The sequence below is a fragment of the Ursus americanus genome, chromosome 7, assembly GCF_024610735.1.
Source record: "Ursus americanus isolate L20-20 chromosome 7, mUrsAme1.1.p, whole genome shotgun sequence".
Lineage (NCBI taxonomy): Eukaryota > Metazoa > Chordata > Mammalia > Carnivora > Ursidae > Ursus > Ursus americanus.
In genome coordinates this window covers 21,780,763-21,803,489 of record NC_142133.1, presented here as the reverse complement: position 1 = coordinate 21,803,489, position 22,727 = coordinate 21,780,763, and the positions used below count along the sequence as shown (strand labels likewise).

The window sequence follows — 22,727 nt, the reverse complement described above, 5'->3', positions numbered from 1 at the left end:
TTATTTATTCGACAGAGATAGAGACAGCCAGCGAGAGAAGGAACACAAGCAGGGGGAGTGGGAGAGGAAGAAGCAGGCTCATAGCGGAAGAGCCTGATGTGGGGCTCAATCCCATAACGCCGGGATCACACCTTGAGCCGAAGGCAGACGCTTAACCGCTGTGCCACCCAGGCGCCCCTAGAATGTGAATCTTGGATTGGCTCATTATATTTGTGGGAATCGATATACATCTATCAAAATTAACTCTTAACATCTTTATGTAACAAGCTACATACTATTTCATTATCCAAAAGTTAATTTTGTTTACCTCCTGAAAAAAGGGTGGTGAAGCTCAGGTGGGTTTTTAAATACATTCTAGAAAGATCTTGTGTTTTAGAGTGAGAGAGACCTGGATTTCTGCTAGTTAACGTGTGTGTAACTGTGCAAGGTACTGTGGAAACAAGCTCAGAGGAGTTACCTAGAAAATGCTTCCAGGTGTAAAGTGCCTAGCATATCCTTATGAGATACTCATTAATGAATGTTAGGTCCTTTTCTTGTTTTACAGGACAAGTGAAATGCCTCCTGGAAAACTAACATTGAAAATGTTGGGAAAATATTTAAAATAGTTATATAGCTGAGTAAATTACCAAGTTAGGTGTTAATAAATAAGAAAAACATGGAAAGGACTACTTTTCCTACTGTGTAGGACAACTTAATGTGAAAATTTTCTGTATTAATTATTAGTTATGCTGGGGTTTGAAGAGTTTATTAAGTTTCATAATAAATTTAATGTGAAACTGAAATTCTTTTTATAAGATTTATTGAGACTATCCTATTGAGAAAGAAGGAACCTATAATCAGAAATTATCTTGATTAGAATCAAGATCAATTGTACATGAGTTAATAATGCACATTGAACTTTCCTATTTGAGTAGCATCATCGACACTATTAAGTGTTGAAAAAAACCCCAAAAAGCCTTTGTTTTGGTGACAAGATATAAGAAGGGGAAAAAAGCTGTGTAGCAAATGATCTGGTAATGCCACTTCAAACACCAGACTTTCATTATATTGTGTTTCTGTTAATTTGTAATATCGGAAAGGCCATCTCTCTTCAAGTTTCAGTATAAGATTCATACAAAGTGACTGAATGACACACCACATTGTTAGTGGACACGATTTGTATAATGTAATTTGTGCCTTTTTAGCCGAATGAGTTTTTTTCCATGTAGTAAAATGCATTTATTCAAAAAAAAGGAGAGGTAGAGTACATTATAATTCCAAGGAAATTTTTATATTAAAAATGCCACTCTTTTTGACTTACATTGGAAAGGGTCTCATTTAATACCTGAACAAGGAAATTGACAATGAAGGCTGAAATCTTGTCTAATTACCATATATTTCTAATTACACATTATTTTAAGCTTGTATATTTTAAACCATGGTTACACAATTATTGTATAGGAATATACTGAAGGTATTACCTTATTATATTTACTGGACTTTGGTTTAATTCTCTACAACTTCAAAATAGTATTGTGATACGAAACAACAGAATTATTTTTACTCTGATAAAAAAAAGCTCTGGACTGAGTCCTTCATTGTATTTTTCTAAAGAACTCACTTCCTATGAGCAAGTGATCAATATCATAGTTAGGAATTTTTTAACTGTATCCCAGTATTTTAAATATTTATGTGTTTCAGGATACATGAAATCAAACTGCACATTTTGATTATATCTTGACTACAACATTAAAAATAAATAAGACCTTCAAGTAAACATGTTTCCAAATCATATTGCCAGCGTGCAAGAAGCTGTAGCTTTTTTCTGAAGCCTAAAAGCTCTGCTTGTTTGGAAAGGTCAGCGATTAGGTCTTTATAAGCAGTTGAGGTTCTGTTTTCCTTCTAAACGTTCCTTTACTAATTTTTCTAAAGAGAAAAGATGCTCGTCTGCATCTTCTGGCACAAGGTTCCTCATAGAATTTGCAAGTTCAAAAAGATATTCTGTATTTCTTCCACTTGGACCAGAAGCATTAAAAATTTGTTCAGCAATGTCTTCTAGAGGTGCAGGACCAAGATAATTAGGATTATCACATGTTCCAATATATAGCAGCACAGTGAATGGTTTTGTTGTGGGATCTTTTGGATAAAAAATGACTGTTGTGGTCCTGTAGCCTCCTTTCTCTCTGAAGTCAAGGTATGCTTTTACTTCTTCTTCCTTTCCTGCTGGCAGTCTATAAGCAACACCCCAAACACAACCCTGTTGAAAAATGAAAATATAATATTTAGTATTTACAGGGCTAAAATAGGTGAAGATATGTTGTGCTCTAAGAAAGTATCTTGTATATTCTTAGAAGTCAGTGTAGTTTTGCTTAATTTAAAGTGCACCGAGAGGTACAAACTCAACAAAAGAGGCTGACATTTAGTATTCTGGATGGAGTAATTTACAAAGGATATTTGAAAGTTCCTGCAGTGAAAAAAATGAACAAGTAAAATGAACTTGCTATGGCCTTAAGTAGTTGATTACTTTCTTACAAAGCTTTTAAAACACAGAACCCTTTCTGCAAACAAGGGAACACCTGATACATAAAAAAGATAAGTGATGCTGAGCTCTAGCTGAAGCAGGTTGGGATATCAAAGCCCTTCCAGCCAGCACACAGCACTTACATCCCCTCACGTAGGCTTCAGAGTAGCTACAACACTCCATGAAGCAGTTTGGAAACTACTGCCCGTACCATTAGCAAAATGTTTATGGACTTAAAGCTTTAGAACTCTATTTTTAATGACCAAATGAACACCTGATATTTTTAATTGCAGTCCCACTAGTTAAAAGACATAATTTTAAAAAACTTAAAACAATGATAAGTAACCTAGTGTGCAAATAAATTATTCAAAATAAATAATTTTAAAATGCTGATTTCCTTCATTGTTTAGTTTGTTCACAAAGTATCAATAAAAACAATGTATTTTGGCTGCAAAGGTTTTGTGTGTGTGTGTGTGTTAATAAAATATCTGTGATATAAGCAGGATTTAGTTTGTAGTATAGATTTTCTAGTTTATTCACAATCTTTAATTATTAACTTTAAAAATTAAACTTTAGGTTGCTAAATATCTTCTTGAGTGAATTTAACATTCTGTAGAAACAAAGTGCTGTATATTAGCTTTAATTAAGAGTTACAGTTACCAGTTTGTAGCCTTTTTTTTTTTTTTTTTTAAAGTAGGCTCCATTCCCAACATGGGGCTTGTACTCAGGACCTTGAGATCAAGGGTCAAATACTGTACCAATGGGGCTAGCCAGGCACCCTGGAGCCATTTTTGTGTATGCTTTTCCTAATGCAAATTATCAAAGTATTTCATTTCACTGTTTCACTGTTATTCATGTGCTGTTGATAGCTGCTTGTTTTTTGTATATCAAAGTTCTTTCCAAAGTTAAATCCTTGACTTCAAAATATCAAAGTTTGTATCTATACATCAATGAAATGATGAAAATATTTAAGAAACAGAGTACTATCAGGTAATTATGTTTTCTAGTGCTCCAAACCTCTTTAAAAACCTATTATGCTATTAATAAAATTAGGCAATAAAGAAAGTGATAATTCCTGAGTGGGATTTTTGCTGAGAATAGTAGATTCCTAGCAAATGTGAGGAGTTTCAAGGGTTCCATTTGATTCTTAGTGGCAGTCTGGCTTTCTGAGGGCTTGGCTCCATTAATTCTTAGTCAATAAACTGAATAAGAAAAGAAAAATGAGAAAAAAAAAATGAGACTACATGCCATTTGGTTTTATTTTGTTGTCTACCTTGCAGTCTGCATTCCAACTTTTCCCAACAGTTCAAAAGAAATACAACAAATACAGAGAGGAATTCTAGACCTAGTGTTCAAACTGTCTGTGCTCACTGTTGATAAAATTGCATTGATTATTAACACTGAGAAACATCTCAACGTTTTATATGACTAAAGACATACAAAAAAGAATAATTGTACCATACCCCAGGATCTTCAACAAGAGTCACAACTCTTCCAGGCTGTTTTAAAAAAAGTAAAAAAAAAAAATTTTTTTTTCTGAATCAGTTTTCAACTAACGGAGCATTAGCAATTTATTGCTGACATGGAATATTTTAATTTCATTTGTTCATACTAAACACTTTCTTAGCACTTTTATGATAAATTTTCAAGTGGATTAATTAAGAAAATATACCTTATCCTTTCTAGAAAATACCCTTCAATTTGTGCATATTAGCTATATTATGTTCACTTAAAATTGATATATTAAAAGACACACCTGTGACTAAGGCTCATCTAAAATAAAAGGCAAAGGGAGAAGCAATTGTAAATAAAAGTTCTGGTCAGATTCCTATAGTTTTATTAGGGAACAAACATGCTCTTCCAGAGTGCTTTCCTCTAACAGGGAAGTGATTCTCAAACTTTAGTGTAGATCAAAATTATCTGGAGGGTCGATAAACATATTGCTTAGCCACAGTCCCAGAGTTTCTGATCCTGTAGGTCTGGAGCTCTCTGAGAATTTGCCTTTTTTTTTTTTTTTTTTAAGTACACTTCCTACCTAGTGCCAAAGGCTATGTATCTATCGACATGATAGCATCATTAGTGAGAATGCTGAATTGTAAGCATTTTAACATTTCTGTTTTAATATATTTGCCCACTGTTCTGGCACATAGTGATCATAAATCATTCAGATATTTGTGTCATCTTCTTTGCTGTTTTTCTAGTCTTTGTCTATTTTTATAGGTAATTTGTAATAATGGAAAACATGGGATTTTGGATTATGTTTCTTACTTACTTATATTTTCTTGTTAGCCTTCTCATACATTTTAATAATGGCATACATAATATTGTATCATCAGTGAGCTGTAATTTAAGCATTTTTTTTTTTGTTGGGCATTTAGATTTGACTTGTCATCTATTTAAGAAAATGCTACAATGAGGATACATATATTGATGTAGGTATTACCATATTACTTTCAACTTCAAAGTGAATTAGGAGCTATTTACTGAATACCTAGCTATGTTGTAGAGAAAATAAAACCTTGATTCTTGCTTTCAAGAGCTTATATTGTAATTCTGGAACATGAACTTAACATGTGAAGTGGAGAACACTTAAGGGCTAAGATATGTGGTATGAGTGCAGTAAGAATTCTGAGTCTTGGGTGGTCAGAAAGGAAGACAAAATTCTGGCAAAAGGGCATAATTCACAAGTGTAGACCTAGAGGCAAGACTACACAGGCGAAGTGTCTGACTTTAGCAGATGTTCCCAATATATAGAGAAGATGATTCAGAAAGATAACTGGAGAAACAGGGTAGTCGGATTTGAAGAGCCAAGCAGTGGAGGTGAAGTTAGGGGACAGTGGAAAATAAGAAGCCATTGAAATGTGGGAGAAATAGGAAATTAAGAGCTACTGTAGCACTTGAGGAGCGCATGTCTGGTATGATAAAAGAAGTGTTTGGGGAAGATCGAGTGGTAAAGTGTGTAGTAGGCAAGTTAGAGTAGGAAGGAAGTAAACTCTTGAGTAAGAAATGTTAGTGGTCCAGGTGACAAGTTCTGTACCCCCCTTTTCCTTGTCTCCCCTCCTGTCCAGCCCAGTCATCAATTCTTGGTAGCTCTGTCTTTTGATTCTTCTGTATCTGGTGCCTTTGCATCCTTCAGTTGCTTCCTTGTGGACCTCCTGCCTGCCTCTAGTTTTGTTTACCTCAGGTTGTTCTCTTTTTGGCCCTGGAATGACTTTCTAGTGCAAAAATTGGGCCACTCACTCCTGTGCTTTGAATTTTTCAGGGTTGTAATATTCTACAGTAGAAAATAAAAATTCCTCAGCATGACTTAACTACAAACCTCATTTCTTACCACCTTCCCCTTCAGGCTGTACTGATTTATTTGTAACTTTTACAAACATTCATATCTTTGTATATACCAGTACTCAATGTGGAATGCCCTTCCTTTTGTATCTCTGGGTTATCCTCCTGCCATTCCATCCGTAAAGGCTTGGCTGACTCCCCAGGCAACTCTGTAGCAGCTCCTTCTCCTAAACTCTCATTTCTCCTTTTATTCACTTCCCTGTGGCACTTGTCAGGTATTGTTGTTTGCATAGGTGTCTCCTACTTGTATATGTAAGTGCTCAGTAGTAATTGTTGAGAGAGGGGGGAGTGGTAGAAAAGTCCTGGACTTGAGGTGGTGGCACTTGAAACAGAAAACATAGGGAATCATTTTAAGGGGCAATAAATGGATTCCCCGTGACTACTTACAGATGATACAGAAATGGACTTTTGGCACTACTGATAAATTTACTTGGGAATTTTTTCTTTTTTAAAGATTGATTTATTTTAGAGAGACAGCACGAGTGGGGGTAGGGGCAGAGGGAGAAGGAGAGAAAGAATCTCAAACAGACTCCCCACTGAGCAGGGGGCCGGCTGTGCAGATCTCACCACCCAGAGGTCATGACCTGAGCTGAAATCAAGAGTCGGATACTCAACCAACTGAGCACCCATGTGTCCCTTGGAAATATTTTCTAAAGCTTAAGCTTTTTGTCCCTAAAATAAATAGGTGTTATTGAGGACCAGTGTACATTTGTAAATCACATGAAAGCTTTTTTTGGGGGATTGAAACTAAAGAAGGGGTCTTTGAAGCTGGATAGGATTGGAGGATATTGTGAAATATGGGGCATTATGGGTGCTTTGAGTAATGAGTAATTTTTCTGATCTAGATCTAGTAAATGTTCACGATTATCTCTTGTGTTAAAATGATTCCTCTTTTTGAAATTGAAATATATTCTCTCTGCTGTGAAAAAATATTCACATTTAAATAAATGCTTAATTTGGTGAGATGCTGCCAGTTTTATTATATATAAATGAGATGCTTAATAAAACTTAGGAAGAAATTAAAGTTTAATGAAGCTAAAAAGAAAGCATAATTGAATAAAGCAAGTAGGTTTGGTATTTTTCCCACAAATGTCACATTGCAGTGTGTGGAAATGAGCCTAACATTTGTTTAATAATATCACATTTCATATGTAATGATGACTAACTTACTAGGAGCATATGTTGCTGTAAAAAACATAGTCCTATAAAACATCCATGTTATTCTTCTAATTTGCTGGCTATCTCTGTAGCCTTTTGTATTCTTGTTTGACAGTTAAGATTTATATAAAGCTGGTGATCCACTATAATAAAAAATGTTTAGTAAAATAATAATGTTCTTTCAGTTTTTTTTTTTTAACAGAACAGTATACTTAGAAATCGTTTGTTACTTAGACTTTCCTTTAATTTGCTATGATGGATCCTTTAAATAAAAGTAGGTGTAAAACTATTAGCCATTGCAGTCTCCCTGTCCCCTAACTTACCTGCCCTATATTTTAGTAAATTTTAGTAAAAAAAAAACAACTGGCTTTTATAGCTCCTTTCTTCTTTTAAAGAATCATGAGCTGTTGCATTGACAACTTCTTATTGTTCTGTTCCGACAGTGTACATATCTCAGTGTGCCATACAACAGACGCATCATACATTTTGATTGAAACTAGAGTAGTAGGGGCACCTGGGTGGCTCAGCAGGTTAATAAGCGTATGCCTTCGGCTCAGGTCATGATCCTGGGGTCTTGGGATCAGCAGTATGTCGAGTCTGCTTCTCCCTTTCCCTCTGACCCCTGCTCCTGCTCTCACTCTTGTTCTGTCTCTCAAATAAATAAAAAGCTTAAAAAAAAAAAAAAGAAACTAGAGTAGTAAAATATGCTATTTAAACCGTATTTATGGGACTCCAGGCTCAGTCGGTTAAGCGTAGGACTCTTGATTTCGGCTTAGGTCATGATCTCAGGGTGGTGAGATCAAGCCCCTCATCGGGCTCTGTGCTGGACATGCAGGCTGCAGGAATAAGGTTCTCTCTCTCTCTTTCCCCCCCTCCCCAAATTCGTGCGCAGATGCTCTTTCTCTGTCTCTAAAAACAAGACAAAATAAACAAAAAACAAAACCATATTTGTAAGCATTTAACACTTAGCCGTTAAAATTTGGAGACTGGGTTAAGGCTTTTCTCTTCAGAATAGAAGTTTCAAGTGTTCATATCTGACAACTCAAAAGGCATTTTACTTCACTTAGAAGTTTTATTAACAAGTTTCATTTTATTTAACTCTTTAAAGTCTTAAATATTGTTTTATAACATTCTTTTTTTTTTAAATATTTTATTTTTAAGTAATCTCTACACACAAAGAGGGGCTCAAGTTTATAACTGCGAAATCAAGACTTGCATGCTCAACCGATTGAGCCGGCCAGGTGCCCCTGCTTTATAACATTCTTGAAGAAATTTTGGCCATGAAGTTTCTGTTGGCTTACCAATGTGCATTTGCCCTAAATTACTCCCCTGTTTTCAAATAATCTACCTACCTTAAAGCCAGATTCTAGCATTTTATATATTGTGTTTTTTTGGCTAATATTAATTTTTTTTTTAAGGATTTTATTTATTTGACAAGGAGAGAGACAGCGAGAGAGGGAACACAAGCAGGAGGGGGAGTGTGATTGCTCCCGCTGAGCAGGGAGCCTGAGGTGCGGCTGGATCCCAGGACCCTGAACCAAAGGCAGACGCTTAGGGACTGAGCCAGCCACACAGGCGCCCCTAATTTCTTTTTTAAAAAACAGTAAACAAGCTCATATAACTCTCCAGAGTACTTTAGAGAACATATAAACAATAACATTTTGTACCCTTCCAAAAGTTAGATTAACTAAAACACGTATTTAAGGTATCCAAATTGTTACCCAAAACTTAGTTTTCCTTGTGGATTGGTTGTTTTGCGCCCAATACAAGGCTGATTTGCATAAGCAGTGACCTGTTACTAGTTCTCTGTACACATATTTTGGGAGGAATGTCTTTGTATGACTGAAAAATGGATCGAAGAACTTATATTTCACATCCATAATTTAGACGAGAAACATTCAAATAATTCTGGATACAGTAATTGGTACTGTGTTACTCAAGTAACAAACCAGGAACTCATTTAACTTTGCCGGTACCTGACAACCGAAGTAAGTGATCAAAGTAGGCTCCTTAATAACCGGAGATAATTTTGGAAACTAGTTCTTCTGTGACCTTAGGTGTCATAAAATGAAACCTTTGGAAAGATACAAAGAAAACCCAGAAATAACTCTCGTTTAAACTGAAACCAATGAAAGTCGGCCAGAATGCAGAAATGCCAACAAATTTAACTGATAAAAAGTTGAATGTGCACGTTGATTTTGGTATTTCAACTCCGCCAAGATTGATTTTCCCGCCTTTTTTTTTTGGCAGAGCTTGCCAAGAGATGGGGCCCCCTCCCAGCACGTAAGCCTTGTGCGAGCTTGTGTGCTTGTGCCCACGTTTCTTGCTTCCTCAAGAAACTAACCACCCGCGTCTCAAGTGGCTTCGGAAGGAGTGCCCTTGGTTTGGGAGAGAGGTAGGGGGCAGGTGGCCGAGGAAAATGGACAGATACAACAGCTTTATTCCTAACCCACTTGCTCATCCCTCAGAAACGTAGGGGTGTACGTCCAGCAAAGCTGAGCCAGGAGTTGGGGAGCGGCGCTCCGAGGGCAGTAAGGGTGGGGGGACTGGTTAGCGCCTCACCTTGCCGGGGACCCCGCGATGGTCGGTGCTTCCCTGCCAGAAGCGCCTGTTGTAGCCTGTGATGTATCCGACCATCTTGTCCTGATAAGGGAAGTCCACCTTCCAGATCAGGGACCCATAACCAAAAACCCACATTCTTCCCTTGCTCTTCCGCTGCGGCGGCGGTCGACCCTCTGCTGTGGTCTCTACCGTACCGACACCAGCGGGGATTGCAGCCTCGCCGACGCAAGTAACCGGCTGGGCGGGCGCAGGCGCAGTGGTCTCACGGCGTGCTGGGGAGCGCAAAGCACACTGGGACATGTAGTTCGAGGGGCGTCTTCCGACTGGGTCAGCATTATTTCGTTTCGTTACTTAGAGTATCAAGGATTAACCTTCCGTATGCTAAGCAATGGATTCTTTTGTAGTCTCTGCAACGCACCGTAACCTTCTGGTGCGCGTGTGCGGAGGACTACAATATCCACAATCCTTTCCTGGGATTTGTGGCTCTGAGATTGGAACTGTCCGCTTCTTTCGAACCGGTACAAGGAGAAGCGAAGCGCCTGGAGTCGCTGCTGGTATAGTCTAGATACCGGGAAGAGATATACGGGCACCGCGTTTGGCATGTAGGAGGACATTTTGTTCTTTGAAAACTGGGTTTCTGCCAATTTAGCAGTAGCCAGAGGAGCACAGACTGTGAGTGCCGTATTTGGCTTTACACTTAAAAAAAACAAAAAACAAAAAACAAAACAAAACAAAACAAACAACAAACTAACGCCAAAGACTTCTGCATGTGTGCTTTTCACATAAAGCAGAAAGTTTACCACAGAACTTTTACGTCTGCGAAAGAGCTACAGTTGTTTCAACTCACATTTAAATTTTACACGCAAAACGACCTTATTCATCTTTAGTATTCTCAGCAGCTCACTCAGAAAAGGGTAGGCAAAGGTTCTTGCCTCATGCACAGGCTTTGGAAGCGATATGTGGAACCTGAAATTGTATACAGAATTTGCGGTCTGTGTGCATTCTTCTCGGGGAGAAGCTTTATAGCTTTAAATGAGTTTCTCCAACAGGTCAAGATTGTAAAAAATGTTAAGACCTGCTGGTTAGAACTACTGCTGCAGAATATTTTTTAGGAAACTCACTTGGACCAGCATGGCTGTGTTTCTGTGTGTGAAAAGAGAAGCTTTAGCAAATTTCTTGTTCTTTCTTGAGGATTTCTGTTTCGTGGTCTTTAGCTACATAAAAGAATAAAAAAAAAAACCCAGATTCAAAGAGTATTATTTGAACTTTTAAGAAATTGAAAAATTTCAAACATACAGAAGAAATTTTTGGAAAGTATAGTAATCACTCATATACTCTCCACATGGATCCAATAATTGACATTTTGCCAGCTACTTTGCTTTTTTTTCTCTATATGTACTTTTTAATCTTAAAACATTTGAAGTAAGTTACATGTGTTATTTTTCACTGCTAAATACTTAGAGAATAAGGACTTTCTCCTAATAACCATAATGCCATTATCACATCTAAGAAAACTAACAAAATTACATCATCAAATATCTATTACGTAGTCAAATTTCCTTAATTGTCTCACAGTTGGTTTTTGTAGCTGATATTTTGATACTTTTTTCACCATCCAGGATCCGTTTAAGGTTTATACATCACATTTGGTTGTTTGACCTTGTTCTCATTTAGTTAAGAACATGCGAAGATTTTTATAAAAGGAGATGTTGCAGAGTGTATGCATGTTGGTATTAAGGGTTGAGTGGAGTGATTCTGCTATTAAAATGCATTTCTTTTGGCTGCTTCTTCCCTTAAGCTCAAAGATATTACCAGTTCTGATGGTTTTTTTTTTTTTCAGGTTATTGCCTGTTAATCTAGATCCATTAATATTATTTGTAACTGTGAGAAAAGCCAGTAAAATTTGGAAAGGGATTCATACTTGTTTTTACTCAAATGCTGTTTTTTAATGTCTTTGGAGGGGTATTCTTATGAATGTTTGTGTTTTTCCTACATAGAAACAGTTTTTTTTTTTTATTACATGAATATGCCATAAATTGCCATAAATATGTGGTCTGTTCTTTTTTGAGGAACTTGGACATAATGGCCTTAGCTGGAAATTAGTATCTTTCAACGAAGTGTAGCCTAGCATTCCAGATTCCCCGCAGTTTGGCCTTCAGCTACCTCTGTAAGCTCCTTTTCCTCCTGTTCTTTGTTTAGCTAATCTTCCTTCCAAAGTGAACTGATTGTTTCCCTTATTCACTGTCCCTTCTTCACCCTTGCTTGTTCATTTACATAATGTTGGTTGTGTTTCTTCTACCTGCGAATGCTCTTCTGCCCTTTTTCTCTTTGTCAGATCCTTCTGTACTTTAGGGCCCAGCTCACATCCCTCACAAGTTGAAATAGTTTCTCCCTTCTTTGACTACCCAGGGCTCTTCATCTGTACTTCTCTTGGAACACTTTCTTCCTTTTGTTTTGAATAACATGTATTTATCATTTCTATGAGACTGTAAATAAGTCTGTGTCATCTTTATATCCGCCACATTGCTGATTAGCTAGTTGGTGCACAGTAAATAACCGTCAACTGCATAATTAAATGTTCTGTAATAAATATCTTCACTTTCCTAGTAAGGGACCAGTTGATCCAATCAGATTAATCTATAGCTACTGTTAGCTGTTTGGCACACTATAGAATCAACTTATGCAGTTATAGCTTTATATTTAAATGTGACCGTGGATAAATTTAAATTTTCTACAGGAAATGCTGTGTACTTTCTTTTAACTTCTCCTTTTAAAGATTTTATTTATTTATTTGACAGAGAGAAAGAGAGAGCAAACACAAGCAGGGGGAGCCGCGGAAGGAGAGGGAGAAGCAGACTCCCCACCGAGCAGGGAGCCTGACATGGGGCTCCATCCCAGGACCCTGGGATCATGACCTGAGCTGAATGCAAATGCTTAACCGACTAAGCCACCCAGGCGACCCTTAACTTCTTTTAAACCTTCATTTTCTGGATAAATTATTTAGAATGTGGTTCTAGAAAGTTTTTCACTTGTATTGGACTAGACATGTTGGCATTTCCTGAACGACCTCCTAAGATCATTAGAAAAACTCAGGAAGGCTGGGCTAGGAGTTTTACTGAGAGGGACTGCCCTCCTGAGGTAACTCTTCCCCTGAGAATCCTCAACTTAGCCTCATGGTGTGATTAACAAGAAGCTGTCATTGTGAGAGCTATCATATACTGAGAGCTATACTGGGGGAACATGGAATGAACTTTGGAGGGAGATGATGAGGAAGAGACACTAATGCTGTCAAGAACTTTTTGGGCTGGTATAGGAAAGATGGACTCATTTTTTTATGATGCTCTTGTTCGTTTCAGTATATTCAGTATATTCCATCAGTGGGACTGTTTGATCAAGGAAAGCAAACATAAATGTGTAGCCCCTTTTGCAAAGGATCAGGAGAAAAACTACAATTTTACTTATCTTTGTTTTTTCCTTTGTTCATTCCTTTTCTAGCTTTTTGGGGGTTAGCTTTTTCCTGGAGAGGACTACAAATTAATTCTTGAGGCTGAGCATTGCGGTTAGTTAACAGAGTACATGTTTGGGATTAACTGGATGTGTTTAGCTCCTTCATCCACAGAGTTCCAGTGAATGCACTTTGGTGGGTATGAACAGGAGCAGAAGCCTGCAGGAAGGAGCTGCTCAGACATTTCCAGTAGAATGATAGAACACTTAAAACTCTTGATATCTTTAATAAAAACATTGCAGGGAATCCCAAATCCCCAGAGACACTTCCTGGTTTAGACTCTAGCAGAGGCTGTGGCATGACAGGTCGCTTTCTCCACCTCAGGCTTTTCCTCAGCAGTCTGTGACAGATGCAGGACAGGCCTGCTTTGATCTGCTAATCTCTAGGAGTGCAGTGTTGTTTTATTGTCTATAGTGTTTTCTTTTTGTCTTGTTTTGTAGACTGGTCAGAAGAATGGATTTTACAGAGGCTTACTCTGCTACATGCTCCGCGGTTGGACTTGCTGCCAGGGAAGGCAATGTTAAAGTCTTAAGAAAACTGCTCAAAAAGGGACATAGCATTGATGTTGCTGATAACAGGGGATGGATGCCAATTCATGAAGCAGCTTATCACAACTCTGTAGAATGTTTACGGATGTTAATTCATACAGGTAAAGTAAATTCAAGGTATGGGAGGTTGGGCCTACAAGCCTGATTAATAAAACATAAAAAAATGGTAATATGTGATTTATTAACGGTAGTATTTGTTTTCCTTTTCTATGACCGTAAAAGAACTGCCTATGCATTATTAAGAATGGTAAGATTGCCTGCCTTGGGTTATAAGTATGGTGTTTCAGCTGGACATCTATAAATGTTGTTCTTGATATATAACTTGCTGTGCCTGGCCCATTTTTATTGTCTGAGCTCTTTAAATTAAGCATTTGGTAGTTACAGTCATGTTTATTCCTTTTTCCTTTTCCAAACAAAAGGAACAATGTTACTGGAGCTGAGGGTGTGAGTGCTTTGGTTGAATTAGTCGTCTTTTTTTTTTTTTTTTTTTAAATACTTTTCAGTTTCCTTAATTTCAGAAATCTTTCCAATTACTTTTTTTTTTTTTTTTAATCTGAGGTCACAGTAGAGAATAGGATAGACAAGGTCTCTGCCTTTATGGTGCTTATATTCCTGTCAGGGGAGACAGACAATACCTAAATAATTAAACAAGATAATTTCAAAATGTAAAGGTGTTGTGGAGAGGATAGAAGAGTAATGGGACAGAGAGTGGCCGTGTGCTAGTGTGCCTCTCTTTCCAACTCTGCATTCAGTTGACTTCATGCTTCTTACCTGAGATCAGTCAAGTGGGAATATTTACATGGCAGAAATCAGCCAATGCTTTAAACCAAAGCTGAAAATTTGGGCTTTTTTTTCCCCTTTCTGAGAGCCAGTGATACATTTGTCAGTTCACTATTGAGAAAAGGACTCTGTAAAAGGGACTAAATGAGAGATTGTGACAGAAGATGGTAGGCCAGTGTGAGGGTGCATAATGGTGAGTGAGCACTGCTTTGTAACAGTCATTGTACTAGATGCTTGATTTATATTATTTAATATGTACCAAACAGCTCTTGAGGCATTGTTATCCCCATTTTATTAATGAGAGGTTTACCAAGGCTCAGAGAAGTTGACTTGTCCAAAGATTATTTAATAAACTAGAACCCATTTCTCTCTGATTCTAAAGCCCACTGGTTTTCACTATGGCATGCTTCCAACATTTAATCAAAGTACACGTTTTTAGCATTTAGTTAATTTAAACTGAGTTTGAGTATAACTGTTGTAACACTCAGTGAACTGTTTACATTTCATTGATCATGGGAATTCCGTTTCTTCTTCCCTATGTACTTGTCATCACAGGTATAGCTACTCAAAATTTAGACTTCTGGTGTTCATCAGAATTACTAACTCATGGCTTCATGGTTGGGAAAGGAAATAATCCTTCCATTTTATTTTTGGCATTGATTTTTATTTGTTTTCTTTTAAGGAATGAGGAATGGCAAGGCTAAATTCCCCCAATCATAATACAGGAAGTTTGTTATGACTGCTAGGCACATGTTCTAGAGTCTGTTATAGTTGACTGTTAAGAGATATTAGAAAAATAGAATTTATGCCTCAAATTTTAAAAACTTTGATATGTGTTTTCAGATTTGTTTGAAGTTAATTCTATAGCTTGAGTTCCCAGACTATCTCTAGTGATAAATAAAGGCATGAATTTAAATACTCTTTTCTAGTCAGAAAGATCATTCCCAATATAATGTTATTTCTCCCCACACCAGAACAGTATTGTTTATGTTACAGTTTTTTTCCCTATAGCTGCAGAATAAACTTAGGCATGTTTTGATTAAATGTGTTTGAATCGGCTATTCAAGTCATCTATGTTTTCTGTCAGAAATTTTAAGTATCACCTTCATTTTTAATGACTATTCTTTTTTAGGCTTGATGTTTCTGAAGGATAAGATAGCCACACATAGTTAATTATGTGAATAGTTGATATAAATGGTCAAATAAAATGTTCTCACTGTATTTTTATTAGAGTTCACTGTTATGAAATAAACTTCAGATAAATCTGGTTTACACGTAGTTTTTACACAAGGATTAGAAAGTAGGGTGTGCAGAGACTAGGAAGCAGCTGTATGACTTGTTTTTGGAGGAGGTGACATTTTGGTCTCAGTCTTCCATGACTTTGGTTGTTCTCTGTAGTTGGAACTAATGTCCAAAATTCTATCGGATCTGATTATTTAATTCACTAACTAGAAAAAAATCAGAATGAGGCAGAAAGGCTATATAGCCTATTGGTCACTTTAAAAAATGTTTTATGTGTTCTTATGGCCCATCTTCCCTTTTGTAAATTAACTAAAGTCCCTACTTTATTCAGTCCATACTTTTATTTTTATTTTATTTAATATTTGTTTATTTAATTAAAAAAAAGATTTTATTTATTTGTCAGAGAGAGAGTGCACAATCAGGGGGAGCAGCAGGCAGAGGGAAAAGCACGCTCCCTGTTGATTAAGGAGCCCAGTGTGGGACTTGATGCCAGGACCCTGGGATCATGATGTGAGCTGAAGGCAGATGCTTAACTGACTGAGCCACCCTAGTGTCCCTAGATTCCCTCCCTTTTAAAAAGATTACAATTTAAACTCATCTGGATGACTCAAGTTCAGGAACATTGACCAGTGAGGAATGGTAGCTGACTACTTTGTAAAAGGTCTAGCTAGCCTACAGCTACATGTGAGGATGTATTTTAAAATGATGATGAAGTACAGAGGGTTTTAGTCTTGAGGAGTGAAGTAAGATCTTTTCTGCTTATTGGTGATAGTGATATCTTTATATCTGTACCAGTTAACTCGGTATTATGGGTTAATCTTAGAAGTTTCCAAAGCAAGTTTGACATTGCTGTTATTCTTTATACTTGCTATACCTGTGTTTTATTTAATTCATAACTCTCTTGTCCTTTGTAGCTCTGCTGATATACATATGGTATACATTAAAGTGTCTTTTATTATATAATTTCTGTCTCCTTGAACTTCATTTAATATTAGTGAACGGCCAGAGATTCTTAAAACATGCCTTTTATTAGTGTACTAAAGTTATGAAAGTGCTCAGGCCTACACAAAAAGAATGGAAGCATCTTAGATATTTAGAAAGGTTTTGATTTACTGTCTCTTCAGTTTAGATCCAGAATCTAGCCTAAGAATCATACATGGTCTTCTCATTCAAGTTGGAGAAGAGCGTTCAATTGTGGTATGGATTACTTAGAAATTTAATATGCATGTATAGTTTTTCACTTTAACTTTCTATTTAAAGTATTAATATAAATAACAAATTTGCTTGTCTTCTTTCCTGTATTGGAAGTTTATATAATAGATACTGAGATTTCATGCATCTATTCATCTTGGAGGACAATAATCTTCAGTGGCAGTTAATCATGCAATTCAGTATTAAACCACTTACCGACTAAAGGTCACTTTAAGTCTTGTACTTAATTGTAGCATATCACTAACAAGTATTTTTTTTTAATAAAGATTTTATTTATTTATTTGACAGAGAGCAAGCACAAGTAGGGGAAGGAAGCAGCAGGCAGAGGGAGAGGGAAAAGCAGGCTCCCTGCTGAGCAGGAAGCCCGATCCCAGGGCCCTGGGATCATGACCTGAGCCGAAGGCAGCTGCTCAACTGACTGAGCCATCCAGGCGCCCCTCAAATAAACAAATCTTTAAAATGGTGTTTTGGAGACTTTCCCAAATTTCTAACAACTGTGCCAGTACATAAGTATTGTAATTCTGTTGAACCCCTGTGAGGGTTTAGGCCAGCTGTTTTATCTGTTTTACTGTTTCGGAACCTGTGCTTCAGAGAGTTTGAGTCATTTACCCAAACGGTAATCCAAATAGAATTGGTGGAGCCAGGATTGCAGCCCAAATCTTCTAACTCCAAATCCATTATGTTTGCCAAACCATGTTAGTTTCCTGGTCCAGTGGTTTTAGAGTTAGCTACTTAAATGTATCTATTTTTTCTTTAGGTAAAATCTTTTCAGATCTCAATTCAGTAGTTAACTGACTTCACTGTTTTTTGTCCTGAGAAGTGCGTTTTTTTTATTTCGTAGGTAATTGCACAGGTGTTTTTGTTTCCCTTCCCTAAGATGGGTGTGTGCACAAATCACTAAGGGTGGTCCTCACTCAGGTGGGAATTCAGCTCCCTTCCTTGAGGGGGGTGTATCTACATAAATTATATGGAATTTTTCTGATATTTAGAATATCTCCTGTCTTCCATTTATTCAATCATTTATATCTGCCAGGACTCATGTATTAATTTTATATATTGGGTTATTATTGAATATGATGTTACTTATTTTATTGCTCAGATTGTTCTAGCTTTTGTCGTTGAATGCCATTTCAGATTGGCTCTTGTGTTTCATTGACATGCCCCCATGTTTTTATTTTTTTAAAGATTTTATTTATTTGAGAATGAGACAGTGAGAGAGAGAGATTGAGAAGGAGCAGGGGGAGGGGCAGAGGGAGAGGCAGACTCCCTGCTGAGCAGGGAGCCTGAGAAAAGGCTGCATCCCAGGACCCTGGGATCATGACCTGTGCCAAAGGCAGACGCTTAACCATCTGAGCCACCCAGGCACCCCCTCCCCCGCCCCCCACACTCCCCTCTCCATGTTTTGTTTTTTTGAGCACTTTTTAAACTTGCTGAACCTGGAAGATGTTCCAGGCTCATTTTGTATATTCTTTGTGCCAGCCCTAGAATCAGCCATTTTCTTAAGAGCCCTGGTTCCTTTTATTGGAGAATGGTACTCAAAATTAAGATCTGGGCACTGAGTGTGCTTATGGCTCCTGGCACGTCTTTATTTTTAAGCCCCTTTAGCAGACAGAGCTAGGAAATGTATTTATTATGACCCCTGTATATACACATACTTAAAAGTATTTCTGTCTGTCCATCTGTATCTGTATTACAGCTAAATACAAGTTCATACTGATGTCTGGATTCTAATCCCGTATCGTGGTTCATTCTAGCCTTCTTCCTTTACTTCTCTGTAACCTCCCTTTCCAAAAGTGAGACCATCACTAGCTACCATACATTCATTTGCTTATCCGATTTATTGTACACATATAGTGGTTTCAGAATTGTTAATCTTTTTCCCTATGAAAAACAACTTTACCAACTAGACTGTAGTGCGTATGTACACTCCTTTTGTCTTTAGCCTTACGGTTTCTAGTCACGATGAAACCATTTTCTAAAGCGTCATCCATTTGTAATCCAGTTAGATGCTTTTGTCACAGCCCCCATTCTATCCTGAGATTTCCCCACTGCCCCTTCCTGGTTGGTTTTTGTTTTTTTTTTAATTGCATACATTAGGTAAGGTTCACTCTGTGTGCCGTATAGTATTTTAAATGGCTAGGATTAAGCCTTATCTCTTTTTCTTCTTTCCCAGTGGAAGAGAACATCCTTCTTTTCTAAAAGAAGGTTCCTCAGCATCTGACCCAACATTGGCCTAGGTTGGCTACCGTTCAGCCATCATCTCTTTGCCTCTTTTTGCTTCTGCTGGCTCCTCCTCCTCCTCTCCCTCATGGGTACCCTCCTCTGCCCTTGTGTCAATGCCACATTATTTTACTTATTCTAACTTTAAGGCCCGGTTTAGTATATAGAGTAAGTCTAGTCTCCTCTCAGTACTTGCTTTCTTTATTTTTCTAACTTCTTTTTTATTCTTATCTGCCCTCCCCTACCCCTATGAACTTCGGTCACTTTACCAAGTAAACCAGCTAACCAAACAACAGCCAGCTCTTTTGGCATTTTGATTAGAATTATAATAAATTTATTAATTATTTTGGGAAGAATGAGCATCTTTGTAATATTCAGATTTCCCATTTGGAGCTCTCTGTGTATCTATATATATATCTTTGTGTTCCTAGTTTTTGTCTTAACCTTATAGTTTTGTGGATATCTGAATATTAGTTTCTCACTAATCTGGGAGACACTGTTTTTGTGATACAAACATTAAAAATATAACTGTTCTATCTTGCGATTTAGTTGAGCATATGTAAAGTTTGGGCTTTTTAAAAAAGTATGCTTACAAGCTGTTATTTGAATATTATTATATTTTTGCCAATTTCATCAGTGAGTTACGTTATAAGAATTACTTAAAACAGATGATTATTTTAGTCAGGAGCATTAGTTTTAAGCCTGGTGTTTCAAGAAAACATTGCTTAAAGTTTAAAAAAAAATTTTATAGCCTCAAAATGCCTTCACCATTCACCTTAACAGACCATTCTTTTATTGTGGGTTTAGAATTTTATTGTTTTGGGAGTAAAGGTAAGGAAATCACTTTTCAAAGTGACTTTATAGCCTCAAGGTGACTTCAATATTCTATTTTGCTGTGGAGTTACAAAATTTTAATGTAGACATTATTTACATAATTATAATGTTACCAGAACTGTGAGATTTTCATAACAATAAACCCCGAAAACCTTAAGGTAAATTAATTCATAAGTTTCTTAGAAGTTGTATGTTTGATTTCTTTGGAGTGCATTTTATTTTAGAAATGCAATCTTCATTAACTATTAGACTGTAGTCTTAGGTTAGTAAAGGAGTATTTTAAACTACCTTCATTTTACTAGTTGAGTACAAGAAGGTAATGCTTGAGATGAGACCAATTTCTCCCATAGAAACTTAGAAATTAAAAAAAATCAAATTTATTAATGTTTCAGTATATCTTGCTTAAGCAAATATTTGGTGCTACATCCTCTTCACATCTTGCTTTTGTGTTACCTTTCAACTCCTGCCACCCCCCTTCCCCTACCCACCAAAAATTAGAGAATAGAAAATGAGTTTGCGGGCAGAATTTGTATGTTAAGAATACCAGAGAGCTTTTCATACCATGACCCCTGTAGAACTTTTTTCTTGATTTTCTAGAGAGTTTTAAACTCAGACCTCCCATTTATAATTATATTTAAATATTTAATTAAATTCTCCTTGGAATCTTTGCTTTTTAATCACAAGAAATAGCAGCAATATTTCCCAGTTAACATTTTTTTATTTTTACATAGATTCATCTGAAAACTACATTAAGACAAAGACTTTTGAGGGCTTCTGTGCATTACATCTTGCTGCAAGTCAAGGACATTGGAAGATTGTACAGATTCTTTTAGAAGCTGGGGCAGATCCTAACGCAACTACATTAGAGGAAACCACGCCACTGTTTTTAGGTGAAGTATGCTATTTTTGGTACAGATGTAATTGTTTATTTTTTATTTTTATTTTTTGTTAAAGAAACTAAACTTAATTTTCCCCCAAGCTGTTGTACTTACAGTGTTTTCCTTTGCAAACAATTATAATTGCCATTTCTTCGATTTTGAAACCGAAAAGGTATCCCTATTGTTTTCCACCCTTGGGTGTTAGCATCTGGAAATATTTTTAAACATTTATTTAAAGTTGTAAAATCTGTTCTGAATTGTAGTCACCATCATTGTTGTTCTCAGTATTGTTCTGAAGACTTTGGCTAGCTTAAATTGCGGCAGTAGTTACAAGGTTACCTGTGAATGTTTTGTTTGCTTTTGCTTTATCTTTGTATTAAGAATTTGAGGTTTTATGGAAGAAATCACCAGTTAATCCTTTAATGCCAGTTAATTTGTTGCCTATATAGATCACTATTCAGACGTGTTCAATTATGGACTATTTTTAATTTCCTTAAGGACAAAGGTCAAATTCTAAAGGGCACACTTCCACTACCTTTTTTTCTTCTCTTCCTGCCCTTGATCCTATTTTTCCTCCCTTTGATCCTTTTTGTCTTTAGGGACATTGTGGCCCATAAAGTTTAGTGGAACATGAGAAAATTAAGAGAATAAAACATTTGTGTAGCATCAGTATATCTGGACTACAATTTTGGTCCTACCATATGTAATTTGTATGTACACTTACTTGCTGTACTTTAGTTTCCTCACTTGTAAAATGAGAGTATAGTAACTACATTGTTTTTATTGGACTGAGAATAAAATGAGGTGCCAATGAAAGTACTTTATTTCTTTTGAGTATAATGTATACTTAAAATTTATATATAGTAAAAGTTATTCTTTTTAGTATATAGTTCTGTGAGTTTTGATTTGTGCATAAAATTGTGTAATGACAGTAATAGTCAAGACACAGAACAGTCCCATCGCTTCCCAGCCCCCCAAATTCCATCATGTTATTTTAATTTCATGCTGCCTATTTTTAATCAGCCTTCTTTCTAACAACCACTGATCTATTTTTTCTTCCTATGTTTTGCTTTTTTGCAAAATGTCATAAATATATATAGAATAATACAACAAGTAACCTTTGAGGCTGACTTCTTTCATTTAGCATAATGCTTTAGGGATTCATACATGTCGTATTATCAAGAATTCATTCCTTTTTGTTGCGAAGTAGAATTCCATGATATGAATGTACCACAATTTATCCATTTACTGGTTGATAGACATTTGAGTTGTTTTCAGTATTTGGTGATTATGAATAAATTGCTACAAACATTTGCATGCAGATTTTGTATGAATGTAAGTTTTAATTTCTCTTGTATTAATGCCTAGGATTGTTGAGGCATGTGGTAAGTGTATGTTTAACTTTGTAAAACAATTCTGAAGTTTCTTAAAAAGTGACTATACAGTTTGCATTCCCTCCCTCCAGTAATGTTTGGTAGCTTCAGTTGCCCCACCTGCTCAGCAACAATTAGTATTGACAAATTTTTCTTTTTTGCTTTTAGTGACGTCTCATTGTGGTTTTAGTTGGCACTTTTCCTGGTTGCTAATGATGTTGAACATCTTTTCATGTGATTATTTGCCATCTTTCCTTTTTGTCACCCATTACTTTTGTATTTAGACCTTTCGTTTTGAAATAATTTCAGACTTTTGGAAATGTTTTCATAGTACAAAGGACTCTTAGAGTACTTTTCACCCAAATCTTGTTCTTTTGCTGTGTTCACATCATGATTTTCTTTCTTTCTCTGTATTTATTTGTGTATTTTTCTGAACCCTTTGAGATTAAATTGTAGACATAATGCTTCTTTACCTATAAATACTGCAGTATGAGTTTCCTAAAAGCAATGAAATTGTCTTATATGACTGTCATATAATCAAAATCCTGATCAAAATCAGGAAGTTAACATTGA

The 22,727-nt window shown here is 36.5% G+C and overlaps 2 protein-coding genes across 7 annotated transcripts in view; one reads left to right on the top strand and one right to left on the bottom strand.

The window, feature by feature from the left end:
- ASB3 (ankyrin repeat and SOCS box containing 3) overlaps positions 1 to 22,727 on the top strand; it is a 101,523-nt gene that overhangs the window by 14,093 nt on the left and 64,703 nt on the right. For 3 of the 6 annotated variants that reach the window (XM_045787968.2, XM_087863395.1, XM_087863394.1), the window contains exons 2-3: positions 13,508 to 13,716; positions 20,635 to 20,793. In XM_045787968.2, the coding sequence (XP_045643924.1) occupies positions 13,521 to 13,716; positions 20,635 to 20,793 (355 nt within the window). In that variant the 5' untranslated portion in view covers positions 13,508 to 13,520. Of the gene's footprint in view, positions 1 to 9,925; positions 10,165 to 10,211; positions 10,235 to 13,507; positions 13,717 to 20,634; positions 20,794 to 22,727 lie in introns of those variants that run through there. The other 3 variants (XM_045787964.2, XM_045787963.2, XM_045787966.2) reach the window with 3 other exon arrangements.
- On the bottom strand, positions 19 to 9,809 carry CHAC2 (ChaC glutathione specific gamma-glutamylcyclotransferase 2). The gene is made up of 3 exons (XM_045787971.2): positions 9,563 to 9,809; positions 3,964 to 3,999; positions 19 to 2,236 (listed from the first exon to the last, which is right to left on the bottom strand). The coding sequence occupies exons 1-3, from the start codon at positions 9,695 to 9,697 to the stop codon at positions 1,853 to 1,855; spliced, it is 555 nt and encodes a 184-aa protein (XP_045643927.1). The 5' UTR covers positions 9,698 to 9,809; the 3' UTR covers positions 19 to 1,852.